Below are 22,104 nucleotides of genomic sequence, written 5' to 3'. Positions count from 1 at the left end.
ATGTCAGTCAGATGATGACTAGTTAACTACAATATATTTAACCAAGCATTATTTGAAACATATTACCAGGCTTTGTTGAGCAGCATACAGTTCAGGTGATTAGCGTACCGGTACCACATTTTGAAAAGCAGTGACAAGGCTCTCCTCTAACCATAGTGGTTTCAAAGCAACTTGTTCTAGATTTACATTACGGAAATCTTCAATCTTTCTCAAAAAAGTCCAGCAAATCTGGGTGTTCAGGGCAATAATCATTTTGGTATGGGCTTAATGGTTTTTCGTTAGCTACGTACGTTTGAACCGAATCTTTTGCATTACACAAACTACAAGATTGCCCAAGTTTGCTTTCAAAAGATTTGATACATTATTTATGACAAAGCAGTTTGTTTTGTCGCTGCATCGGAGATTTATTGTTGGAAATTCCCATTTTGCCTCAGCAGAGCTCAAAGTACTGGTACCTTAATCATACTCATGATTTTAATTACTGTATTTGCTTATAGTATTGTATCATATAGCCTAGTATTAGGAAACTTTGGAATTAATTAAAACTGGACTACTACTGCTTATAGAAAAACATCAAATGAACATATAGATTACTGATGTTTGATCCTGTGTGCCAACATGAAGCTCATAACATGATTTTATCAAACATTTTATTTTTCGTCACTAATGCGTCTGGGATGAAAAAGATACTAAGATTACTAAGTACAAAAATGATGAAAAATCTGTATAGACCTACCAGCACGTTAATGAACGGGAAAAGGTGGCAAAACCTTGAAACGTTTAAAACGTGCCTGAATGGAAAATCATGTAGAAGGCTATAATTATATCAGTAGTTATCACGGCCACAAAACCCAAAAAACAAATAGCAAAAAATTAAACATAAACAGAGAGAAGCACACATGTAGCCTAATGAAAAGTGTTGAGGATTGAATTTGTCACTATCAATAATTGTTGATGTGGATGAGCACTACGGATGAGCGTCATACGGTGTAATAATAATAATAGGATGGAGAAAGAAAATGTGACTTAAAAGAAGCCCATCCTCAGGCAAATGCTTGTTTTGATGTGGCCCAGGAGAGCAGGTGTTGAGCTTTTTCTATGGTCAGACTGCACATCACTGCAGTAGCCTAACACAGTGGTTCTCAACCTTTTTTCTTTTATGGCCCATTTTCGTTGCACAAAAATTCTTATGGCTCATTAATTGTTCATGCAAAAAAAATGCAGAATAGATTTAAAAACAAAAAAACAGCGGAAAATATTCTAAAACAGATTATATCATATCCTGCATCAACGAATGCGTGCTCCTGAACATTATTGACCAACTTGTAATTACAGTGGTTTTCAACATTAATGCCGTATTCCTTCTTTGAAAGCCTCAAGTGTTGTCAATTCCTTACCACAATAATTCACAAAAAAAAATTCTAACAACAGATTTGCACAAATTTCTGTAGGCACAAATTTCATATTATTATTTCAATAATTAGAATGGAAATTACCATTCTGCAGCAAATTACAGCAGCTCCATTCATTGTTGCTACAATCAAAACATCTCAACAAAACACACAAGTGTGTAAAATTAACTATAGTAACACAAATGAAACTAAACTTTTCACAAACTCTGGCAAATTTTTAAATAGGTCTATACCTCAAAGTCTTTCCGTGGCCCATTAGTGAGCCATGGCCCACCGGTTGAGAACCTAAGACCATTGAGGTTTGAGATTCAGTTGTTATTTTTTCGTGTCCTGGTGGGTGATGGAGTGAATGAGCTGGTAGATGATGATGTCTTAATGGTGTTGATCGTCAAGTGCGTTGGAATTCAGCAAATTCTTCTAGTTTGTTGCTTTTAAACTTATGTAACATATGATTCCATAAGGCATAATAAGACGCAATATTCCAGCATTTCAAATAGAGATTTTTAAGGGTCCGTAACCACTTCGAAGGTACCGAAAGGGGTCCATGAAGACAAAAAGGTTGAGAACCACTGCTCTAGACTGTAACCCATTTCGAAATAATGAAATTTCGGTTAGAATTTTGGTCAACAATTGTTCACGAAATTATGGCCAAGTTATCTGTCTCCGTATTGTGACATAGATTGTCGCGCAATCGTGACGTCATCATTGCGATGCACTGTCACGCTTGAGCGACAATCTCTCGTCATTCTTTTTCTAAATTTCTAACTTGTGTTTTACAAACGTGTTGCGTCTTTCTTTTACGGTGTGTGAATCTAACGGACGGACGTAATAAGAGTGTGAAGTGACTATTCCACATCACAATTGAACCCGTCTCTTGTTAACAATATACCATCAATCTTCACTCAACACATGTGGAACTTGAGTCGAAAGTTAGGAAGAAGGCAGGTTGGATAGCAGCTCATCAATAGCGGTTATCAAAAAGAAAGAACAACAATGCTAAATCCTCAAGAAAATGTCTGTTCTGTTTGCAAATCGAATTGCCATTTCGCATATAAATGTTATATATGTATGATATATACTGTAGTATAATATGCATATGCAACATATTTCATGACTTGCAAAAAAGACAAATGAAGAAGTTTTACAACAAGTGAACCAAACCAGATAACTGTTTAAAAATATTAACACAGGAAACTAAATTTCTCGGCCATGTCATATGAAAGCAGAAACTGGAGCATATCTGGTGAATTTTTTGAAAAGTGGGAACCTGTTAAACCAAAACAAACTCATCTAATACAATGATTCATACAACGTATCATAAGAATGCTTGGTCTGATTATTCATCAAACGCCGTTGATGCCAGAAACCAGTTCTGCAAACTTTTTTATTTTTGGAAGCAGTTTGCTCTAACCGACCTAGTCCCACTATTGTTTTGGCTATACTGCAGTGGTGTAACCTATATCACAGAACACAACATAGATCTGCATTTTTTGTAAAAATTGAAACACAGAAACTGATGTCGTAATTTCAATAATCTTAACACTTGTTCAAGAGTAGTCGTAGGTAAGTGTAAAATAGTTAAGAGTTACTCAGTTTTGATCTCAAGCTGTTCTTGTTTATATTATCACTGAGAACATGTTCTCGCACAAATATAGAAAGCCGAACAAGCACCAGTACACCTTGCAAATTTTCCCAAAGCAATTTCAGTACACCTGTAATTTCACAGCCTTTCTGACTGAAAATTGATAGATAAATTTTTCCGTAAAAATAAAATGGCAATCTCTGAAAATATATCTGCATCTGTTTTCGTACCACTATGCTCTTCAGGACAATATTAGTTGATTTTGTGATTATGATGAAATAATGGTTATAACTATCTCAAAAAGGTTAGGTGTTTTGAGAAAGTGTTGCCAAGTGCCACATTACTTCATAACTGCAGACAGTGCACACCGTTTTGACCTTCCAGTCATTTGTATACATAATTCATGTGTGTGCTGTTCAAAGATATTGTACCACCTTGTGCAAAAATGTGATTGGTCCGGAGTTGAACTTGGACACTTCAGCACAAGCGTACATATATATACTATATCAACAGTTTCTGAACTGTTTATGGAAAGGTCTTGATTAGTGTCAGTATGTACAATAATTGTTGTACAATAGAAATAATTTTGCGTAGTCTTAAATGGATTTGTAGGTTAATGAAGTAAAGGTTTTGACATCATGTGAATCACATGCTCACCCACGTGCTTTGAGGCCAAGTTCATTGCTAAGACGGCGTTTTATGGTAGATGTTACATTTGTACCTTTACACAACAAAGCCGATCTAATTTTTTTACTAGAACACGTGGGTGAGCGCACTACCATCCTCCTCATCACATGGTCATCTCTTGGACTGGTAACCCTGGGTCTACCACTCTTTTTCAAGTCCACTAAACTTCCAAATTTTTTAAATTTAACTATTACCTGATGGACTGCTGTCTTGCTAAACTTTAGTCTTTCGGATAATTTTCTTTCTGAGTACCCTTCTTTTTTTAATATAACAATTTTTGACCTCTCCACAGCTGAAAATCTCCTTTTTTGCCCATTTTTTTCAGCAAAAAATCTTGAAAAAGAGTTTAATTTTTTTATTTCTGAAAGAAATAGCTCATTCATAATGGCTTAAACAGAAGGCTCTGTTACACAACACTGCAGTAATGGCATAAAACCGAATATGATGTAACATTTAAAATGATTTCCATAGATTATTGTAAGAATCCAAAATTTTGACAGGTGGTCTTAAACTTTTGAGCGCGACTGTAATTGTTGTGACTTGCGGTGTTTAGTATAGTGGTGAATCTGATTATTAATATCATTTTTAATCTAATGTCTTTTGCTTTGGGGCTAACAGTTTTTCGGCTAACAGCATCAATATTTTAATTGAAATTAATTTTCCATGTTATTGAATGTAAGAATTACCTAAATTTGCAATAATTTAACTTTAAAAGTGCTTTGGTTTTATTTTCAGAAATACATATATCAAAAACTAGCCTTTCTGCATTATTAACTAGCGTTGTTTAAACATGTTAGATTTGAACTTAAATGATCAACCAAAGTCTTCAGTATTAAGAAGGTAAGACATGATTTTTAATGGTGGCAGGTCTATGTAGTTGAGTCTGTATGTACAGTACCTGACAATTGTGGGTTTGACATCTGTCAGATGGTAGTTTGTTTTTTGATAACTTTGTGGTGTTGCTCTAAGTTCTATAAAAGTATTTTCATTAGCTTATACCCACTTTAATATTGAAGTCAATATTTGACAATTTTGAACAGTTTTAATTAAAATTCTTTATCCAATTGTATTCTTTCCTTAACAGACAGAGAAGGCGAGAAAAGAGTAGAGATGCTGCTCGATTTCGGCGGCACAAAGAGTCGGACACATTTGATGAAATTTGCAGCAACATTCCTGTTCCACATGATGCCATTAATCACCTTGACAAGTACGTCTGTGTTTGGTTATTCTTTGGCATACAAAAAACCAAGTTGCTTTGAATTTGTGGATTGTTGATTTTATTTGAATCTTGCTTCACCTTTTGTGTGCTAATGTAGATTGTCAAAATATAGCCTAAATTGTCAATTAGATAAACTTGTATATATAACAAAAGAAAACTCAGCTTTTAAAAAGTGCTGTGCCACGGGTCTGCTACTATTCGGTGAGTCCGATTCGGTGAGTTCCTAACCTCTAACCCCAAACCCATAACCCTAAAACGGCAATGATAATTAGGCTACGGTACCCGATAATTTAAAAAAAAATTGAAAAAATCCTCCGTTAAGGGATCGGACTCACCGAAACGGGCCATTCCGCTGTGCCAATGTGTACAAATTGTACTTGAATGCTTACTGATTAGATGCATTAGACATTTGAACTCTTGTACTGATTTTGAAGTTTTGTTTGTTGTTCAATGTTCAATTGTTCATGTATATATATTATTGTTCAAAATATGTGTAAAAGCTTACATGCAAGTTGTTAATTAACGAGATTAGCATACATTTGATGCGTAAAAATAAAGTCATATATTGTCTTTGTCTTATATTTCAAAAAATAAATTCAAATTTTTTTTATTTTTGGGTCATAAAAACTTGCCCTAGTTGTGACACATATATGTTATTGTTTTTGCTATGGACAATCCCGTGGTTAACATTTATGCTTCCACAATAATATACAATTCATGTATATAATTGTTTTTCTAAAACATGTGAATTTACAAGAAATATTATCCAATTCCAAGCTTATCGTTTACACACACATTATAGCAGTCGTTCTGAACTTGTTTATAAAATAAATAAACCATTGCGAAGAAGATAATCAGGAGTAAGTAAAACCACAATATTCTTTTTGCTTTTATGTATTTTGTTTTATTTCCACCGGCTGGCAATGGATCTATGACAGCATCAACTTTGAATGACTGAAGCAGTTAGTTTTTTCCCATAATATTTTAAATATGAAAGCATATCTATTTCTCTATTCACAGTACTAAGGTCCCCAATCTCCAACATGTCCGCAAAATAGTACCGTTTGTCTACTTATGGAATTGTAAATTAATGCATGTTAAAGTGCTGACTAATAGCAAGAGTAATTCTTGGGTAATAACAGGACGCCCCTTGGAGACCACCCCTTGTTGACAAGCACCGAATTATATAGCCTACATGAAGTTGATATCAATTGTGTTACTTTTTTCAGATCTGCAGTGATGCGCCTATTGATTAGTTTTATCAAATTACGACAATCGTTGAATGGAAGGTCAACCACGTCTAATTTCCCAGGTGATGTCTCGAATATGTATATATTTCATGGTGTTTCTATCATAACTATGTTGCTCTGCCGTATTCACAATTATGACGTGTTTAACCATGGCTTATTGCACTCCATTGTCGGCCGATTGCGTTAACTTAATTCACTATAACGTCATATTGATTATATTGATCGCATATTTTAATGGTGGCATAGCCTACTTCATTTTTTGTTTACTTTTGTTGACTTAGTCATGTTTATTTAACACTGTAACAAAATTGACGCATTGTAATCGAAATTACCAAATAACCTTTGAAGATTGTTACCTGTACTTTTCCGTGCACAAGTTTTTAATTACATAAAAAATCTTTAGTTTGCAATCTGTACAATTCGTGCCAATACAAAAACTGTGCTAATTCCCAAACATAATAATATGATGGTTTTCAGAAAAGCAGGTTTGAAGAAATATCGAGTGGTTGTACTTCCCTTTTCAAAATTCACACCTCATAGACAAAAGGAACTAGATAAGTAATGCAACACTTAAAAAAAAAGCGTAGAACAACTTGAAAATTTGACAAACACCGAGTTTGAAAACCTTTGGTCTCATAATAATTTATTAACCATGACATATATACTTTTTCAGTTGTCAAACAGGAGCTCATGGAAGAGTTGAACCTTGTGTCGGCAAATGATCATGTTAACGCATTAAATGCTTTCATTCTCATCCTTTCATCCGATCTGGACATCCTTTATGTTTCTGATAACGTCAAACAATATCTTGGTCTTTCCAAGGCAAGTGTGACACTTTATTCATTGCGACACAGCCGCCAACGTCAAACTAAATGTGAAACTAATTGATATAATTGGTAATTGGTGGTTGTGTTCTCTAGTATTATGCAATTCTGCCAACTGCAACAACGACATCTTTTTGAGACAGAAAACGCATCACTGGTTGTGAAGTGGCTCATCTGGTCTAAATTCTTGAACATTCTCTGCTCAGGCGATGTTTGCATTCATTGACCTCGTTTTGTGCTTAGAGCATATTTATGATGAACGACCAATGGTTCGAAAGTTATGTAGAAATCTCTTAGGTTGCTTGAATAACAATTATAGTAGATACTTCTGTGTTAAATGTTACAGTTGAAAAGTGTAGTGCGGTCCCTTATGTTGAAGTCCCTTTTAAGTTTTTGGTTATGGCCTTAGCAGTGAGAAGATGGATTTCATAGAAAACTAAACGTGGCAACAAATGCTCTGCACTACAAAAGTGTCCAATTCGCTTTCTGTTAGCACATGATCAAATATGATTTCAAGACCAATCTGAATCTTTAAAGACGATTTTGTAATAACTGACATTGCGTGCCTTACCGTTAACACTGGTTAAATGGTTAAACTTAAACTTTCATATTTTCATTTGCACCTTCTTGTGGTGGAGCGCTTTTGCAGGTTGCAATTGTGGTAAATGACCCAAAATCTAACACAATTGTTAAATTTGGTTACAAAAATGAAGCATTTAAAAAGAAAATCAAAGTCATTGGACATTCTTACTTTCTTTGCATCTGTGTGAAAAGGACCGATTTATAGTTCGCGTTAATATCCGTAGGTATGTAACGTTGAATCAACATAATCAGCCATCACACATTCATCATAAATTTTTGATTGTCTGTTATTCACAGCTTGACCTCATCGGGCAAAGCATACTGACCTACGCTCATGAGGGAGACCATGATGACCTCAGAAGTTGCTTCTCCCATGAAGGTAATTGTATCCTGTGATAGTGAAAACATTCAGGCAATCGATTTGTTCTCTGTTTTCGGAATCATTTTTTACTTCGAAAGATTTTTTTTACTACTCATTCTGCACAACTGCTTACATGGTTGTGTTAAATCATGCGGTTGTTGATATTTTTGATTTTATTTACAGTATTTGAAATGTGGATGTGATCATGTAACTGAAGCTTTTGTTTTGTAACCTCAGGTTCATCTAAGCAAAGAACATTTTTCCTGCGTTTGAAAAGCACTTTAACCATCAGTGGAAAAAGCATCAATCTCAAGTCTGCTTCATATAAGGTGAAAAACACACTTTGCAGCATTGAATCTATTTTACTGTAGTTTCGCTTATTATTTTAATTTGTCTCAACTTTTACGATTTTGCATCATCAAATTTCTCGAAAGTTCTATGCACATTGGCGGTTGTGGATTGCAGTTTGCACCCGTCATAGCAACTACGTGACGTTGCGCAATCTGTTTGAACTTTGCGCATGTTGTCTCTCTCCAGCAAGTCCGCCATAACCAATTGTCGAGAACTCACGCGCTTAGTTTGCCTTTTTTTTGTTTTCCGGTGAGAGAGTCCATGCATTTTTGCTTTGAAAGTCTTCTGCCTTTTTCAAGCAGTGCTTTTTGTTAACGTGGTATGGCTACCATTGGCTGGTTTCATTTAGATCAGCAATATTTGCATAAATTGATTTATTTTTCATTTGTAGCGATTTGCACCATTGGTACACTTTTTTATTTTTTTGAGATTCCCCATTTTTAGCAGATTAACTGAATCAATATAATAAATACGGCATGTTTTTTTAAATAAACTGACAGAAAAATAAATTTCCCGAAGCTTTCTCTTCACTCAACAACAACATTCCTGTTCAGTTTGTGCTAATTTGCCTCATGCCCTCAGGCGTGTCTTTATCACCTCATCCAAGGTCATTGATCCCAAAAAGTTTCCACGACTTATTATTTTGAAACTTTGCGACAGATTTGCACTAAATGTGACATCTTCGAAATACCAGCAATTAATCAAAATCTGTAAAGCACTCGCTTCCACTTTCTTTTTTTTTCAATGAGTTGTAAGATGTAACTGAAAAAATATATTTCAGATTTCAACTGGCAACCCGTGAACAAATGGAATTTAGTGATATTAGTAAATGAATTCACGGCATTGATTTGTTCTGTTGAGTTGTAGTTAAAACAAATTGTCTTTTGCAGGTGCTACGCTGCAGCGGAGTCGTCAAATCAACAACAGGTAACTGAGCACTTACTTGATCAAGATTGTCTGGTTATCAATACTTTTCGTTTACGAAACAACTAGTTCATTCCGAAAAATAGATGACACCCTGTTCCACGTTTAAATGCTTAATCACAAATCCTAGTCATTGCAACATTACTTTTATGAAACCTGTAGTATGGCATATTAAACTTTCACTTGCTTTGCTTGTGTTCAGCACTCTAAACCCAACAACAATGTTAATTCACGTTGTTTCAATGTAATTGATTTGTGAAGCGTGTAAAACGATTAGTATATCCACCTGTTGTTTTGTTTGGAGGTTGCAATTCAAAAAAAATAAATTTAGGCTTGTAGCAATGCCTGCGGATGCATTGCGCAATATTGACAACCTAATAGCTGAATGACAGGGACGATTGACTCAGCATCACAACACACGACGACAACATCCTTGAAAAATCGTAATGGATGGTTTCCAAAGAACCGTTTTCTCCTGTTTTCATTATTTTGTTTGCTGCTCAGTTTGTTTTCAAGATTAAGTTTTGAAAGTAAACCTTGAATATTTTTTCTAGAAGATACGTCATGCTTTGTCGCTCACGTCGAACCCATTCCTCACCCATCCAACATCCAGCTTCTATTAGATAGCAAAACATTTGTCACCCAGCACACCCCCGACATGAGGTTCACTTATTGCGACGAAAGGTAATAGTATTTCCAAGATGACGTATTTTTCAAGAATTTATCTAATTTTTACGTTTTCCAGCTTCACAGAATCAAACTTGTTCTTTGCAAACGATAGAAAACTATGTAAAAATTTGTCTCAATTTTACATTCCTTCAAGATTGGCCAAGCTCTTGAACTTCCGCGAACACGATCTGTTGAATCATTCATTCTTTGATTTCTGTCATGCTGCTGACGTCAAGGGTGTTGGGGAATTCATCCATAAATGTGAGTAATTTTGCTGATATTGCTCCATCAGTTAAACGTTAAATTAATTGTGTGATTTATTGAAAATTTCTCTTAAAATATTTGCTCAAATTCATAAAAAACAACTAACATGACGGTGACGGGTACAGTCCTGCTCTTTAACATTTGATAAATGTAAAAAAAGTCTCCATTGCTGGCTTGGAAAAGGTTACGGAAAATATAGCCAAGTGAAATAAGAAGAAAAAAACGAGGTATCCAAGTTTGTTCCAGGGCAAACGGAATTTGAATGCCTACTGCTTGTAGGCTGTTTGCATGTGTGTGATGTCTTCATCTTGTTGCAGTGTTCCGGCTCAGTCAAGTGGAGACTGGTCAATTCCGGATTCTGTCCAAAACAGGTGGTTACCACTGGCTGGTGACGCAAGCTACAGTCGTAACTAACCAGAAGAATCACAAGCCACAGTGCGTGGTCTGCGTGCACTACGTTATCAGGTGTGCATGACTGTTTATGTGCTGTTGTTCCACTTTATGTTTATACGAAGATGATCACCTGACTACTTCCACTCTTGTGTAACTGATTTCTAAGTTATCTGGATTTTGCAGCAACATAATTTTTTGCAATGTTCGATGAGCAAAAGCCCAATTCATGCTTCCAAGGGCTTGATTTCATCCTGGGTTGGAAAAAGTGACCTTTTGACGTGGATTACATATGGTTATGGATGCTCATCATTGTACAATGTTCACCCTAAGTCACTGATGACTGAAACTGACCTAATTATTGTTCTTTGCAGTGATTTAGTTCATGGGGATGTGAAGCTTTCAAGTGAGCAGTTGAGACATTCTGAAGCGATGTTATCTGATCCAGGGTCTTCCCTTTCACTGGTGAGCGCTCTAATTGGCTGGTTTGAATTGTTTCCATTAGTCTGCTGATTCCCAATCTTCATAAACATCTTGAAAAATCTAAACGAACGTTGTAGAAATCTTAGCAATAATTGTGCATTCTTGCACAATAATGTGATTGCTCTCAGTGGGTAGAAATTACCTTCTGTTTACAGTTGAGAGACAGTTTCTTTGTTAGTTGGTCGGTTGTGTAAATCAGCAGTTTTTAATATTGTAGACGTTACCGGCTTCAGGCGTGGTGACGTAAATCTTACATCAGTATCTTTGAAGATTTTGATGCTATTTTGAAATCAAAATTATCGAACGCGTAACCTGTTTCATTCGCTCCATGGTGGTTTGCTGGAATTGCCATGTTGTGGCTGTTTTTTTGCTCGGCAAAGGAAACACTGTAGTTTGCATTAGTATTACTAATGCGCGATTGATATAAAAAAAAAAAAATACAGCTAATGAGTAAATTGATGTGATGTCAATCAACTGTCGCTCTTTTATTGGCTGGTAAACTTTTGACTTTCCGGTTTCTATATTTTTTTGTAAAATATGGAATGTGTTTATCAGACATACTCCAAGTCAGTTAAAAATCTTTCAGTAATTTTCCATCATTTTCTTCGCGGCCGACCCCACGACATAGTTGCTATCGTGTCATGATTGACTGGGAAATCCCTACCATCCAACCGCAACCAGGCTAAACTAACGTGATTACCAAGATTTGAAAATGGCTTAATTTCAGTTTCTTGCGAAATCAATCGTGACATTTGTAATGATAGATTTCAAAACCTGTGTCCAATGCTTGTTTTCTGGAAACGCAGGAAATGGAAGGTATTGAGGAGAATGACGTCACAGTCAATCATCTGTCACATTTATCAGGTACGTTTATTCAAATGTTTGTTAATTAAATTAATAAAGTACTTTTGGACATCAATTCCACATCTTTAACAAATTTCGATCAGTTTCATGTAGGCTGACGTCGCATTGATGCAAAAATGTTGCTTCTTCTAACTTGGATTGTCAATAACTCCGTGGTTTGGTCGAGTGCAAATTGCCTTCTGTTGTTTCTTTCAATCTCGTTGGTGTAACATGAGATTTTGCTTGCAAATGCTGCATGAACATCGATTAACTACTAACTAGATATATATTATATATGTCGATTGATGATGTTTCTGTAGAAGCGGAAACATCCGGTTCTGGAGTGGACGATTGCAGTGTTGCCTCGCTCACTTTTACTGAATTGGACGAAAGCGAAAGTAAGTGACTGTGCTAGAACATATTGACGTCATCGAATATGTCGATCGATACTTGATCGATGCGATTGCAGGTTTACGACTTGAAAACCACGAAGGTATTGCTCGTACCTACTGTTAGTTTATCTTCATCTAATGCCCTCAGCATTGCACTTTCCAAAGCATTAGTATCGCATAGTTTAATAGTTTATTTTTATTGCACTTTTTCATTAGACATCTTCAGTGAAGAAATTTATTACAACGCTCCTTCCATCGGCGACCCGTGGTCTTATCGCGCAACCAACGAACCCGTGACCGGTGAGTGGCTTCTCGTGGTCAACTATTTTCTTTTTTCAATAAACTTAAGTTAGCTTGACAAAACTTCCAATGAACTCCACATTATTGCGAATGTATCGCTTTGTATTTTCTAAGAACGTTTTTATTTTGCAGGGAAGATTGATGACTTGTTTCCTGACGTGATTCTAGACAACAGCATGCAGGAATCTCCTTCGATGAACGAGCCAACAAACGTGACGTCACCATCTAGTTCCTTTCCTCGTTCCGCCATTCCGTTCAGTTCATCCACGCCATGTGACTCTCTGAGTTCATGCGACAGCGCGTACTATGGCAGCCCGTCGCATGGCTCAGACCCTCCACTACGTCATGCACAGGCCGATCATGCGGCTAACGTTGGACATCGTGCGCAAAGCTCCCACAAATCATCAGTCTTTTCCCCGGCGGCGTACCAGCCTGTGGCCGTGCCTCAGAACAAGTACAGCAACCACATGAGAAACTTGAAGCGCGGGTTTGTTGATGGTGTTTGTGGCGACAACGCGGTGAATGATTGGCCCAGGAACAGGAAGCAAGGCCCATCCAAGATCAATTCCGAACCAGCAAAGCGACGATACTTAGACACTAACGTGGTGGCGCCACCATGCGACACCCAATCACAACCAGGTGATTATTATTGATCCAATTAATGAAAGCTTGTTTTCAGTTTAAGTGAAATCTCCAACTTTGACGATATTTTGTTTTTCCAGTAAAAACGTTCTCTTACTCCGATTTGATGAAGTCGTCCAACATTCTAATGCTTCCAGGAGATGGATTCGGCTTGAATGGTGAGTGAAAACTACCAGTACTATAAAACCACACTGCCAACTAACTCCATTGCTACCAGGCTATGGGTTTCAATCCAACAACGTTTGGAAACATTTTCATAGGTGTTTTTTATTTCCTCGAATAAATTACACATTGAACCGACGCAGCTTAAATTTTCAAGTGTCAATTTATTTATGTGGTTTAGATACTTCGCCGGCAGGTGGCGCATCTATTTTGCTCCAGCCGGAGATGAACTTCCCGAGATTTAAAAGTAAGTTATGTCAATCTGATGTTTAAAAATGTAATATCAATGTTATAAATGTATTCTCATTAATCAAGCCGCATTTCTCCAAGCTATTGTTTGTTGTTGGTTCATAGTTTTAATTTGCATCATGAATACCAATGAACTACCGCAACTAAAACACGTCTTGTGTCACTTTCTGATATACTGTATATTCGTAAACTATCATTGTAAAATTGTGTTGCAAAGAAATCTGAAAATTTGACACAAAAATATTGAGTATAACTTTCTCATTTCGCTCAACCACTCAAAATTTGGTGATTGCCGTCTATGCAACGTTGAAGGACTTTGTGTCATGCAGTGGGTTACTTGATCCACAGAAGTGTGTCGCTAGCGATACCTGTCGTGTGCAAATTAGTTGCTAATGCTTTTAGCAAACACTTGTAGATTCATGCTGCCTGACTGTGTTTTTATCGATGCAACATCGTTTGTGGATGAAAGACTTTTCCGATTTGAATTTGCTCCCACTTCCCGGCTAACTCGTGTTTCTGCACAGGTCGGCGAAGTCTCAAAGGCCAAACCATGGGTCTTCTTCCTCAGTTGTCGTTGCATGATTGCGAAGTGAACGCTCCCCTATTTTCGGGTGGTCGAGATCTCCCGCTGGCCGCCGATTGCATCCACGCCTTGGATGCTGATCCCTAGTCGTTGCCAACCACCAATGTTGCATCATGTAGATTTAAATGTTGTTGGTCATATTTCTGCTTTATCGAAGTTTGCGACAAAATGTCAACACTTGCTCCATCGATCCATCTGACGTGATGTACGATGTACTCTTCCATGTGATCCATAGAGCAGTCGTGAGACAGACTTGCATCGGAACAAAGAAGAACTTTTGTTGAAAGAAAAAAACTTGAACAACATTGCGTTGATGTGCGGGTTAGATCTGTTGCATCAAACGTTTGATCCGTAGCCTGGCACTGCTCCAGCATATCCACGGCATATCAACAACGTTGCTTTATTGTTGTTTTGATCCGCATCACCGAATGCCGTTGATGAAGCGTTATATGACACCGCTAGTACTTGGTTTGAGATGACGATATGACAACTCGAAATAATGTTGTGCACTTTGTCACTTTATTGATCGTAAGCCGATCATAAGTTTTGATTTATTGTTATGGATCATGGGTTGATCAGCAGTCGGAACAAACCGACTTTATTTCACTAATGTACAATGGCTTTGCTGCTTTATGTAGATATCGCAAGGTGATGCTTCAGCTCAGTGCAGTCTAACTGTTATCGCTTTGAACTTATGTCAATCTCTTGTTAGTTTTGCAAATACACGCAGCTTGTTTATTTTAGTTCGAATGGATCAGTCGGCAGATGCATCTGTAGGAGAGCGCTGCGGAGGCTTCATCTCGCTCGTCAGTACTTTTTGCACTTTCTCACCTAAGTTATGAGTTGTTTTTTAATTTCTGTTTATTTATTTTTTTGGGAAAAATACAATTTTAGCCAGGGTTTTTGGTCTGACACTTTGTTTTTCTGTAGATTTGATCACATGATTTTAGAAAATATTTCGACAAAAATGTTAAGACCACAGTACCGCGTTTGATGAACTGGTATCGTGGGTCGAACTTTCAAGTTCATTGCTTTCATGCTTTCCATCCAAGTTTAGTGCATGACGTGTTTGTGGCGGGCCTATTGAAAAATTCCCAACCACAAAAGAATTAGCTGCAGCCGGAACTTAGCGAACTAAAGTGAGCATCGAGCGCTCAATCTGGAAAGTCAGTAAAGTTATTTTTACTTTTGGTCAATTCCACTGTGATCGAAAAGTCCCATACTTGATGACGTCATCATCGTTTTCTAAATAGCCGTTTCAGGCGATGAATAGCTCCAATTATTATGGTATAATTTGTTACCTTGAAGAGACTGGACAAAAAGTGACGAATTATGGAAAAAAGTGATAACGATTCGTATGCATGACACGGACTTCAGTTGAATTTAACTCTTCGTATATTTCTCCAATTTGTCAGGTTTTTATCAGTCTCGGCGTACATCCCAGTTCGTCTAATTTGCCGTCGCCAAATTGGTCAATTTACCACTTTGTATACAGTTGGTTGGTTTTGAATCTTTATCCTCGGACTGACAAAGCCTTGATTGGTTATTCCTGGTAGTTTCGCATACCTGTAGCGGCTCTTGACACAGGGCCGGTTACCGAGATTGACAGAGTGAATTTTTTTGATTGTTTAAATGTTGTTGCCGGGGAATTCTACCATTCACTATGTGCCGATGAATGGAGAGCAGTCCTGAAATGCGTTGCTCAAGCGAACACCCCGGGAGTCGAACCAGCGCCGCGTGATCTTAAGCCAGGCGCGTAGCCACTGAGCTAACGGGGCGGACAATCAGAGAGAGAGAGTAAATAATCAATTTTTTGAAATGTGGCTATGAAGACGAGTCCAGTTGGACTGATGAAAGCACAAATGAATGTGTGTGCAATAAAATCAAAACCCTGAAATTGAAGGTATGCTGACTACTATCAAAGAGAAGAATCTCGCAAGTATGACCATCTATTGGACAAGAAGAGGAGATAGTTTGGTTTTGTATGGCCCTCCTTGGGGCTATGGCCTGCTAAACTGAATTAATGTCATTGCTTTCTCTTCACAACAACCCATGGAAATTTCTATTGCTAAATGTTTTATTCAACAGACTATTTCATTACATCTGTTTCCTGCTTTAATCAAAGAGACAAAGCTATAAATGGATTGATTGATAAAAACATGTTTCGACCAAGAAAGCTTCTTTGAAATATTACTTACCTTGGCAGTTTCGAACGGATACACGGTTTCGTATAACTTACTTATAGACTAACAGAGGCTTTGAACCAGTGACGCAGGCTCGATCAACGAAATTGACAGTTGAAGTGCACTTTCTAGGCTAGGCCTACCTGTTATTGAAGTGTTGTTGCTTGTAAATTATTTCATTCGTTTGGTGCGGCTGAATGGGGGTTATCCTGGAAGTGCCTTGCTCAAATGATACCCCGAAAGTCAGGGCCGTAGCAACAAAGAACGTGGCCCCCTCCGAACATTAGTCCGGAGCCCTTACAACGCAGAAACTGGAAAGCGTTATTTATTCTACACAGCATCACATGCAGGGTTCACACTGTGTATGCACAGTAGAGGGCACAGTTCCGCTAATTAGCAAAGCTAACGCTTTGGTTAGCGATTTAGCATTTTTGCTAATATATTTAGAAATTTTAGCGGACTTGTAGCGCCAGAGAGCTCTGACGTCACACGTACACGTCACTAGAATCTTCCAGAAGACTCCGCCTTGAGCGCATAACTGCACGTCTCGGGAATTCAATTCAGCAATCGGGAATTCAACTTCTGTAATCAACGTCCCTATGCCGAATTCCTACCTTGGTTCATCGTTATGTAGAATTGCAGTCGTGTTGCGTTGTGTGATCATATGTAAAACTCGCAATCTCACACTAGTACCTTCTTAAAGAAGTTAAGCTCATGATTTTAAATCAATCAGTCGTTTGCTATGTGAAATTTAGTCTTTTGCAGAGTTCTACAACATGTAAAAATCAGAGTGTGTTAAGTTTTTGCTATGTGAAAATCAATAGTTTGTTGAGTTTTTGTTCAATATGAAAAATCGGTTCTTTCAATATGGAAATCAGTTGAATGCAATGTCAAAAGTCAGAACTTAAAACCAGTATCAAGAAATCAGTCTTGGTAATTCTAAAGCAATATATCGGTTTCGTTGTTGCTACTGTTTTCTATTTTTGGCACTGCCAGGATGACGTTTGGATCAGTTTATTGTTAATGTAGCAGCGACAACATTTCGTATCCAGTTGTTGGTGGTGGAGCTTTAATATTCCGGTGTTTTCCTTTACTTTCTGTGTTGCTGGATCGAAGATTAAAAACTATAAACAATTACGTTGTGAGCAAGCATTGATCTTCTGAGTTGAGTTAGTAAACAATACAGCAGCGTAATCGACCTCGTGTCCTATCATTCCTTGCCGGCTTTGCCCAGGAATGTTGCCATCCCACTGATGGCTGTGTATGGGTGGATATGCTGAACGCAGCGTCCGCTACATATTTCTGGTGACCCCGACGTGATCTTGCTAACTGTGAGCTGTAACGACGTGATCTCACTGTGAATTAATCACTTGACTTAACTGTGAATTGACTGAATGTGAACTGATTGCTGGATGCACTGGATTATTCTGGATTATATCACGGATTATAACAAGCCTGCCTTTCATCGGACGCTCCTTCAACGACGACGCCGTGGAACTCAAGTTAAGTAACATTAATTCATGATGTTTGAATACTCTTTTTACATTATCGTAGTAGCCGTAAGCTTTTTTATCTCCCTCGCCGTTGTCGTCCTTGGTCGTTGCCTCACGGGTTGCTCGCGACCGGGGCGTCTTTACAGCAGCGATGACAATGTGTTTCGCCCCCGTCTGGACTGTGGTGCCTGTAGGTATCTTAGGCTTTGTTGCACATTCACTGTTTAGTTCTCCGTCCTGGGCATGACGTAAAACTGCATCCATCCAGCCGTCCTGGGCATGACGTAAAACTGCATCCATCCAGCCGTCCTGGGTACGACGTAAAACTGCATCCATCCATCCCATCTTTCATCAGTTAGGTGCCGTTCTTGCATACAGCTATCGTATTAATTACAGCAGTCTCCGTCCTGGGTACGACGTAAAACTGCATCCATCCGTCTATCTATCCATCTATCCATTCATTCCATCTTTCCGTAGTTAGCGTAGCCACCCACCGTTCTTGCATATACAGTTATCGAATTAATTACAGTAGCTCTCAACCACCTCTTAGTCCTGGGTAAGACTTGAAACTGCATACATTTCCTCAGTTAATCACTATCTCGTTTAGCAGTTCCCTGCTCTGTAGTTGTCTTTAGGAGCTGCGCTTCCTCACATAGGCGTGCAACGCAGTACATTTCCTGTATATAGTAAGTTACTTGTTATAATCTTTGTCCGTTCACCGTTGCTTTGTTCACGTATCGCCTTGTTGTTTATCCTTGTAGCCACTGTTGTTAGGAACTTGCTTGTTAAGGTGGTGTAATAGATATAAGTCGACATGCTGCTTGCGACTAGCTTGCCCGTCGCTTTCTGCCTTTTTGGCCTTGTCCTGCCACTGCTATCGTTGCTTAGTTATCATAGATGTAAGCCGACATGTTGCTTGCGGCTAGCTTGCCCGTCGCTTTCCGCTCTCTAGGCATTGTCCTGCTTTTGTTGCCCAGCTGCCATAGATATAAGCCGACATGTTGCTTGCGACTAGCTTGCCCGTCGCTTTCTGCCTCATTGGCCTTGTTTCGTCACAGCTACTCGCATTTATCTGTCCACTGCTTCCTGCCCTGTTGGACCGGTTCTCCGCGCAGTCGCTTCGCATAGCTATCATGCTTTCAGTGTATCTATCGTTTGGTCCCTGTACCTGCAGCACTGCATACACACGTTAAATGCTCCCGCAGTGCTCACCTGTTGTAACCGTTGTGTTTAACTTGTACCCTTGTTGTAGTTGTAATTGTAACCTAATTGTAACCTTGTAGTCGTAGTTGTAATCTTGTTGTTGTAATTGTAACCTGTATGTAATTGTAATTCACGATTGTTATCGCCCTCACTAACCGCATTTTTGTTGCACAGAATAGTCTTGTCACTAGCCGGATGTCCGCCGCACGAGACCTCTGCTTCAACCAATCGAGAGCCGACCAGCCGCTCCCCGGAATCAGAGGAACTGTTAGCGCTCGCGCCGTGCGGAGGGGATCCGACCCCGTCTTGTTGTTCACCGTGTGTCTATGTTATAATACGCATCTTGTGCCTCGCCTGTTTCATTTCATGCTGCAAACATCTCATCAGAAGTCAAACGGCCACCCCGTTTTCCTTCTTGCGGGGGTGTCTGTAGCGCCAGAGAGCTCTGTCGTCTCTGACGTCACACGTACACGTCACTAGAATCTTCCAGAAGACTCCGCCTTGAGCGCATAACTGCACGTCTCGGGAATTCAATTCAGCAATCGGGAATTCAACTTCTGTAATCAACGTCCCTATGCCGAATTCCTACCTTGGTTCATCGTTATGTAGAATTGCAGTCGTGTTGCGTTGTGTGATCATATGTAAAACTCGCAATCTCACACTAGTACCTTCTTAAAGAAGTTAAGCTCATGATTTTAAATCAATCAGTCGTTTGCTATGTGAAATTTAGTCTTTTGCAGAGTTCTACAACATGTAAAAATCAGAGTGTGTTAAGTTTTTGCTATGTGAAAATCAATAGTTTGTTGAGTTTTTGTTCAATATGAAAAATCGGTTCTTTCAATATGGAAATCAGTTGAATGCAATGTCAAAAGTCAGAACTTAAAACCAGTATCAAGAAATCAGTCTTGGTAATTCTAAAGCAATATATCGGTTTCGTTGTTGCTACTGTTTTCTATTTTTGGCACTGCCAGGATGACGTTTGGATCAGTTTATTGTTAATGTAGCAGCGACAACATTTCGTATCCAGTTGTTGGTGGTGGAGCTTTAATATTCCGGTGTTTTCCTTTACTTTCTGTGTTGCTGGATCGAAGATTAAAAACTATAAACAATTACGTTGTGAGCAAGCATTGATCTTCTGAGTTGAGTTAGTAAACAATACAGCAGCGTAATCGACCTCGTGTCCTATCATTCCTTGCCGACTTTGCCCAGGAATGTTGCCATCCCACTGATGGCTGTGTATGGGTGGATATGCTGAACGCAGCGTCCGCTACAGACTCGTTAGAGAAATCAGAAATTTCTTTCGTTGAGAAAAGCCTGCAAATCGAGTCTTTAATTTGATGAATATTTTCGCACAGTCGCAGCACAGCGGTTTGGAACATTTGGCGCCGCTCAAACATGTTAGAACCTCTCATTCCTTGCGGGACCCCCTTCGGTCCGAGAAAACGGAGGGCGCTTGCTACGCCTCTGCCGAGAGTCAAACTAGCACCGATTGATCTTACTGTTGCTTTGTTTACAGCGTCGAGAGTTTAATAACTAAGCAATAGGAAGGACTACCATCGATGTGCACTCAAAAATAAGGACCACAAAATTTTTACCAGAAACAATATTTTTCAGTAATTTCTTGTTCGTAGAGATTGCTTTGTGCATCTCAGGGCGACTGCAGTCTAAATTTACTTTTGTATTGTTTTTTTGCTATAATGGTCAGAAAGAAAAACAGTTGAACTGAAGTTTTAATTGCAGCAGGGATTTAACTGTGCTTTCATAAATGTTGTCCCCTTTATAGTAGGCTAATGTAGCCTATACCATAAATTGACATCAACAAATGTGGTTACTTCAAGTCAGCCACCATCATAATTAATAAGATCAAAAAGACATTCAAGAATTATGAGAAAAAAAGATTTGCAACAGTGACAATATTGCTGAAAATACGATAAAATAAAGACGCAAGTCGAAAATAAGGACAATAATATTTTCTAAAACAAAGTTCTTCCAATTGCTAAGAGAGTTCTTAGTTGTAAGACAAATCTTAGAAATAAGGAAGCTATGATAGCCTTGGCTAGGCTATAGGGAATGACTGGTAATAATGAAAAAAAAGATATAAAAAATAAAGCTAGAAATAATAAATTTTACTTTATAGCATTAAATACTAGGAATATTCAAACAAACAAATTAAAAAAAAACATTGGCGAAGTGACACATGATGGTTTAATATTATCACCTGGGAGCAATAAAATCACTAGAACAACTTATGTAGCCTACAGTAATTTGTGATTTTAACAGAAAAACTTTCATGTATTAAATTAATCATTTTATCAAATCGAGTCTCAATAGACCTAACAATTTCTGTGAGAAACTGAAATAACGCTTTGCGTTATAAAAATTACATTTCCAAAATGACGTCACACTGTAACACAGAAGTCTGTTGCTAGCATACCAAACCGTGTCGAAGAAAGGCTTCGTTGAGCACCTTGAATAGCTGTCGACTGAATTGTTCCCATAACTAGTCCAATTAGTTTCGAATTACAATATTTGTACAACATCTTGACAACAATGTTGCTTGTGCCACACAGAGGTCGTGACATCGATAGGATCATGCAGGACAAATCCAAGCGTATGCTATAACGTGCTTGGAACTTAGTAGGAATAAGTAGATGTGTTTTGATGTTTTTTACTGTAGCTTTCAGATATTGATATCATTTTACTTTAAAGAAACATAAAACGATTTGTTGTATAAAACAATAAAAGTATCTTTCAATACAGCAGCAGGTTACATTTTGGTTTATCGAATTTTCATGTAGCCTAAAATTAACTTGAAAAACCGATATCGCTTACAGTAAATAGGATTTGCAGCAAGAATAAAAAGAACAGGATTTGTTTTAAGTTCAAATAAGATAGAATTGCTTGTTTTTGACTGGTGGTCTCCACTGTGCTTGTGGTGTCAACACTTCTTACACAACGAACCTGTGTTTACAGTAAATCATTTCAAAATCACACAATCCCAGTCAAAAGGTTAAGCCAGATGTGTCGGTCGCCATTTGTGCTTTCCTGACGTTTAC

The 22,104-nt window shown here is 38.1% G+C and overlaps 1 protein-coding gene across 5 annotated transcripts; it reads left to right on the top strand.

The window, feature by feature from the left end:
- Positions 1-4,198: 4,198 nt before the first annotated feature.
- LOC145774243 (hypoxia-inducible factor 1-alpha-like) lies at positions 4,199-15,071 on the top strand. Of its 5 annotated transcripts, none has more exons than XM_082585430.1 (18): positions 4,199-4,521; positions 4,766-4,888; positions 6,130-6,212; positions 6,824-6,972; positions 7,854-7,935; positions 8,155-8,246; positions 9,159-9,195; positions 9,750-9,876; positions 10,016-10,122; positions 10,443-10,590; positions 10,890-10,980; positions 11,763-11,862; positions 12,162-12,239; positions 12,450-12,533; positions 12,666-13,172; positions 13,256-13,333; positions 13,519-13,584; positions 14,111-15,071. In XM_082585430.1, the coding sequence occupies exons 1-18, from the start codon at positions 4,472-4,474 to the stop codon at positions 14,254-14,256; spliced, it is 2,148 nt and encodes a 715-aa protein (XP_082441556.1). In that variant the 5' UTR covers positions 4,199-4,471; the 3' UTR covers positions 14,257-15,071. The 5 variants fall into 5 exon arrangements, with proteins under 5 accessions (XP_082441556.1, XP_082441558.1, XP_082441557.1 ...); XM_082585431.1 differs by having other exon boundaries at positions 4,200-4,521; positions 9,747-9,876; positions 11,805-11,862; XM_082585429.1 differs by having other exon boundaries at positions 4,200-4,521; positions 9,747-9,876.
- Positions 15,072-22,104: the final 7,033 nt, after the last annotated feature.

This window comes from Aplidium turbinatum, chromosome 7 (assembly GCF_918807975.1).
Source record: "Aplidium turbinatum chromosome 7, kaAplTurb1.1, whole genome shotgun sequence".
NCBI lineage: Eukaryota > Metazoa > Chordata > Ascidiacea > Aplousobranchia > Polyclinidae > Aplidium > Aplidium turbinatum.
This window is presented reverse-complemented; position numbering and strand designations above follow the sequence as displayed.

Bases quoted from the DNA above. Each gene is read 5' to 3' on its own strand.
- LOC145774243 (XM_082585429.1), top strand. From the start codon at position 4,472: ATGTTAGATTTGAACTTAAATGATCAACCAAAGTCTTCAGTATTAAGA. The intron at 7,936-8,154 runs GTAATTGTATCC...TTGTAACCTCAG, and splicing joins AAGTTGCTTCTCCCATGAAG to GTTCATCTAAGCAAAGAACA. The intron at 11,863-12,161 runs GTACGTTTATTC...ATGTTTCTGTAG, and splicing joins TCATCTGTCACATTTATCAG to AAGCGGAAACATCCGGTTCT.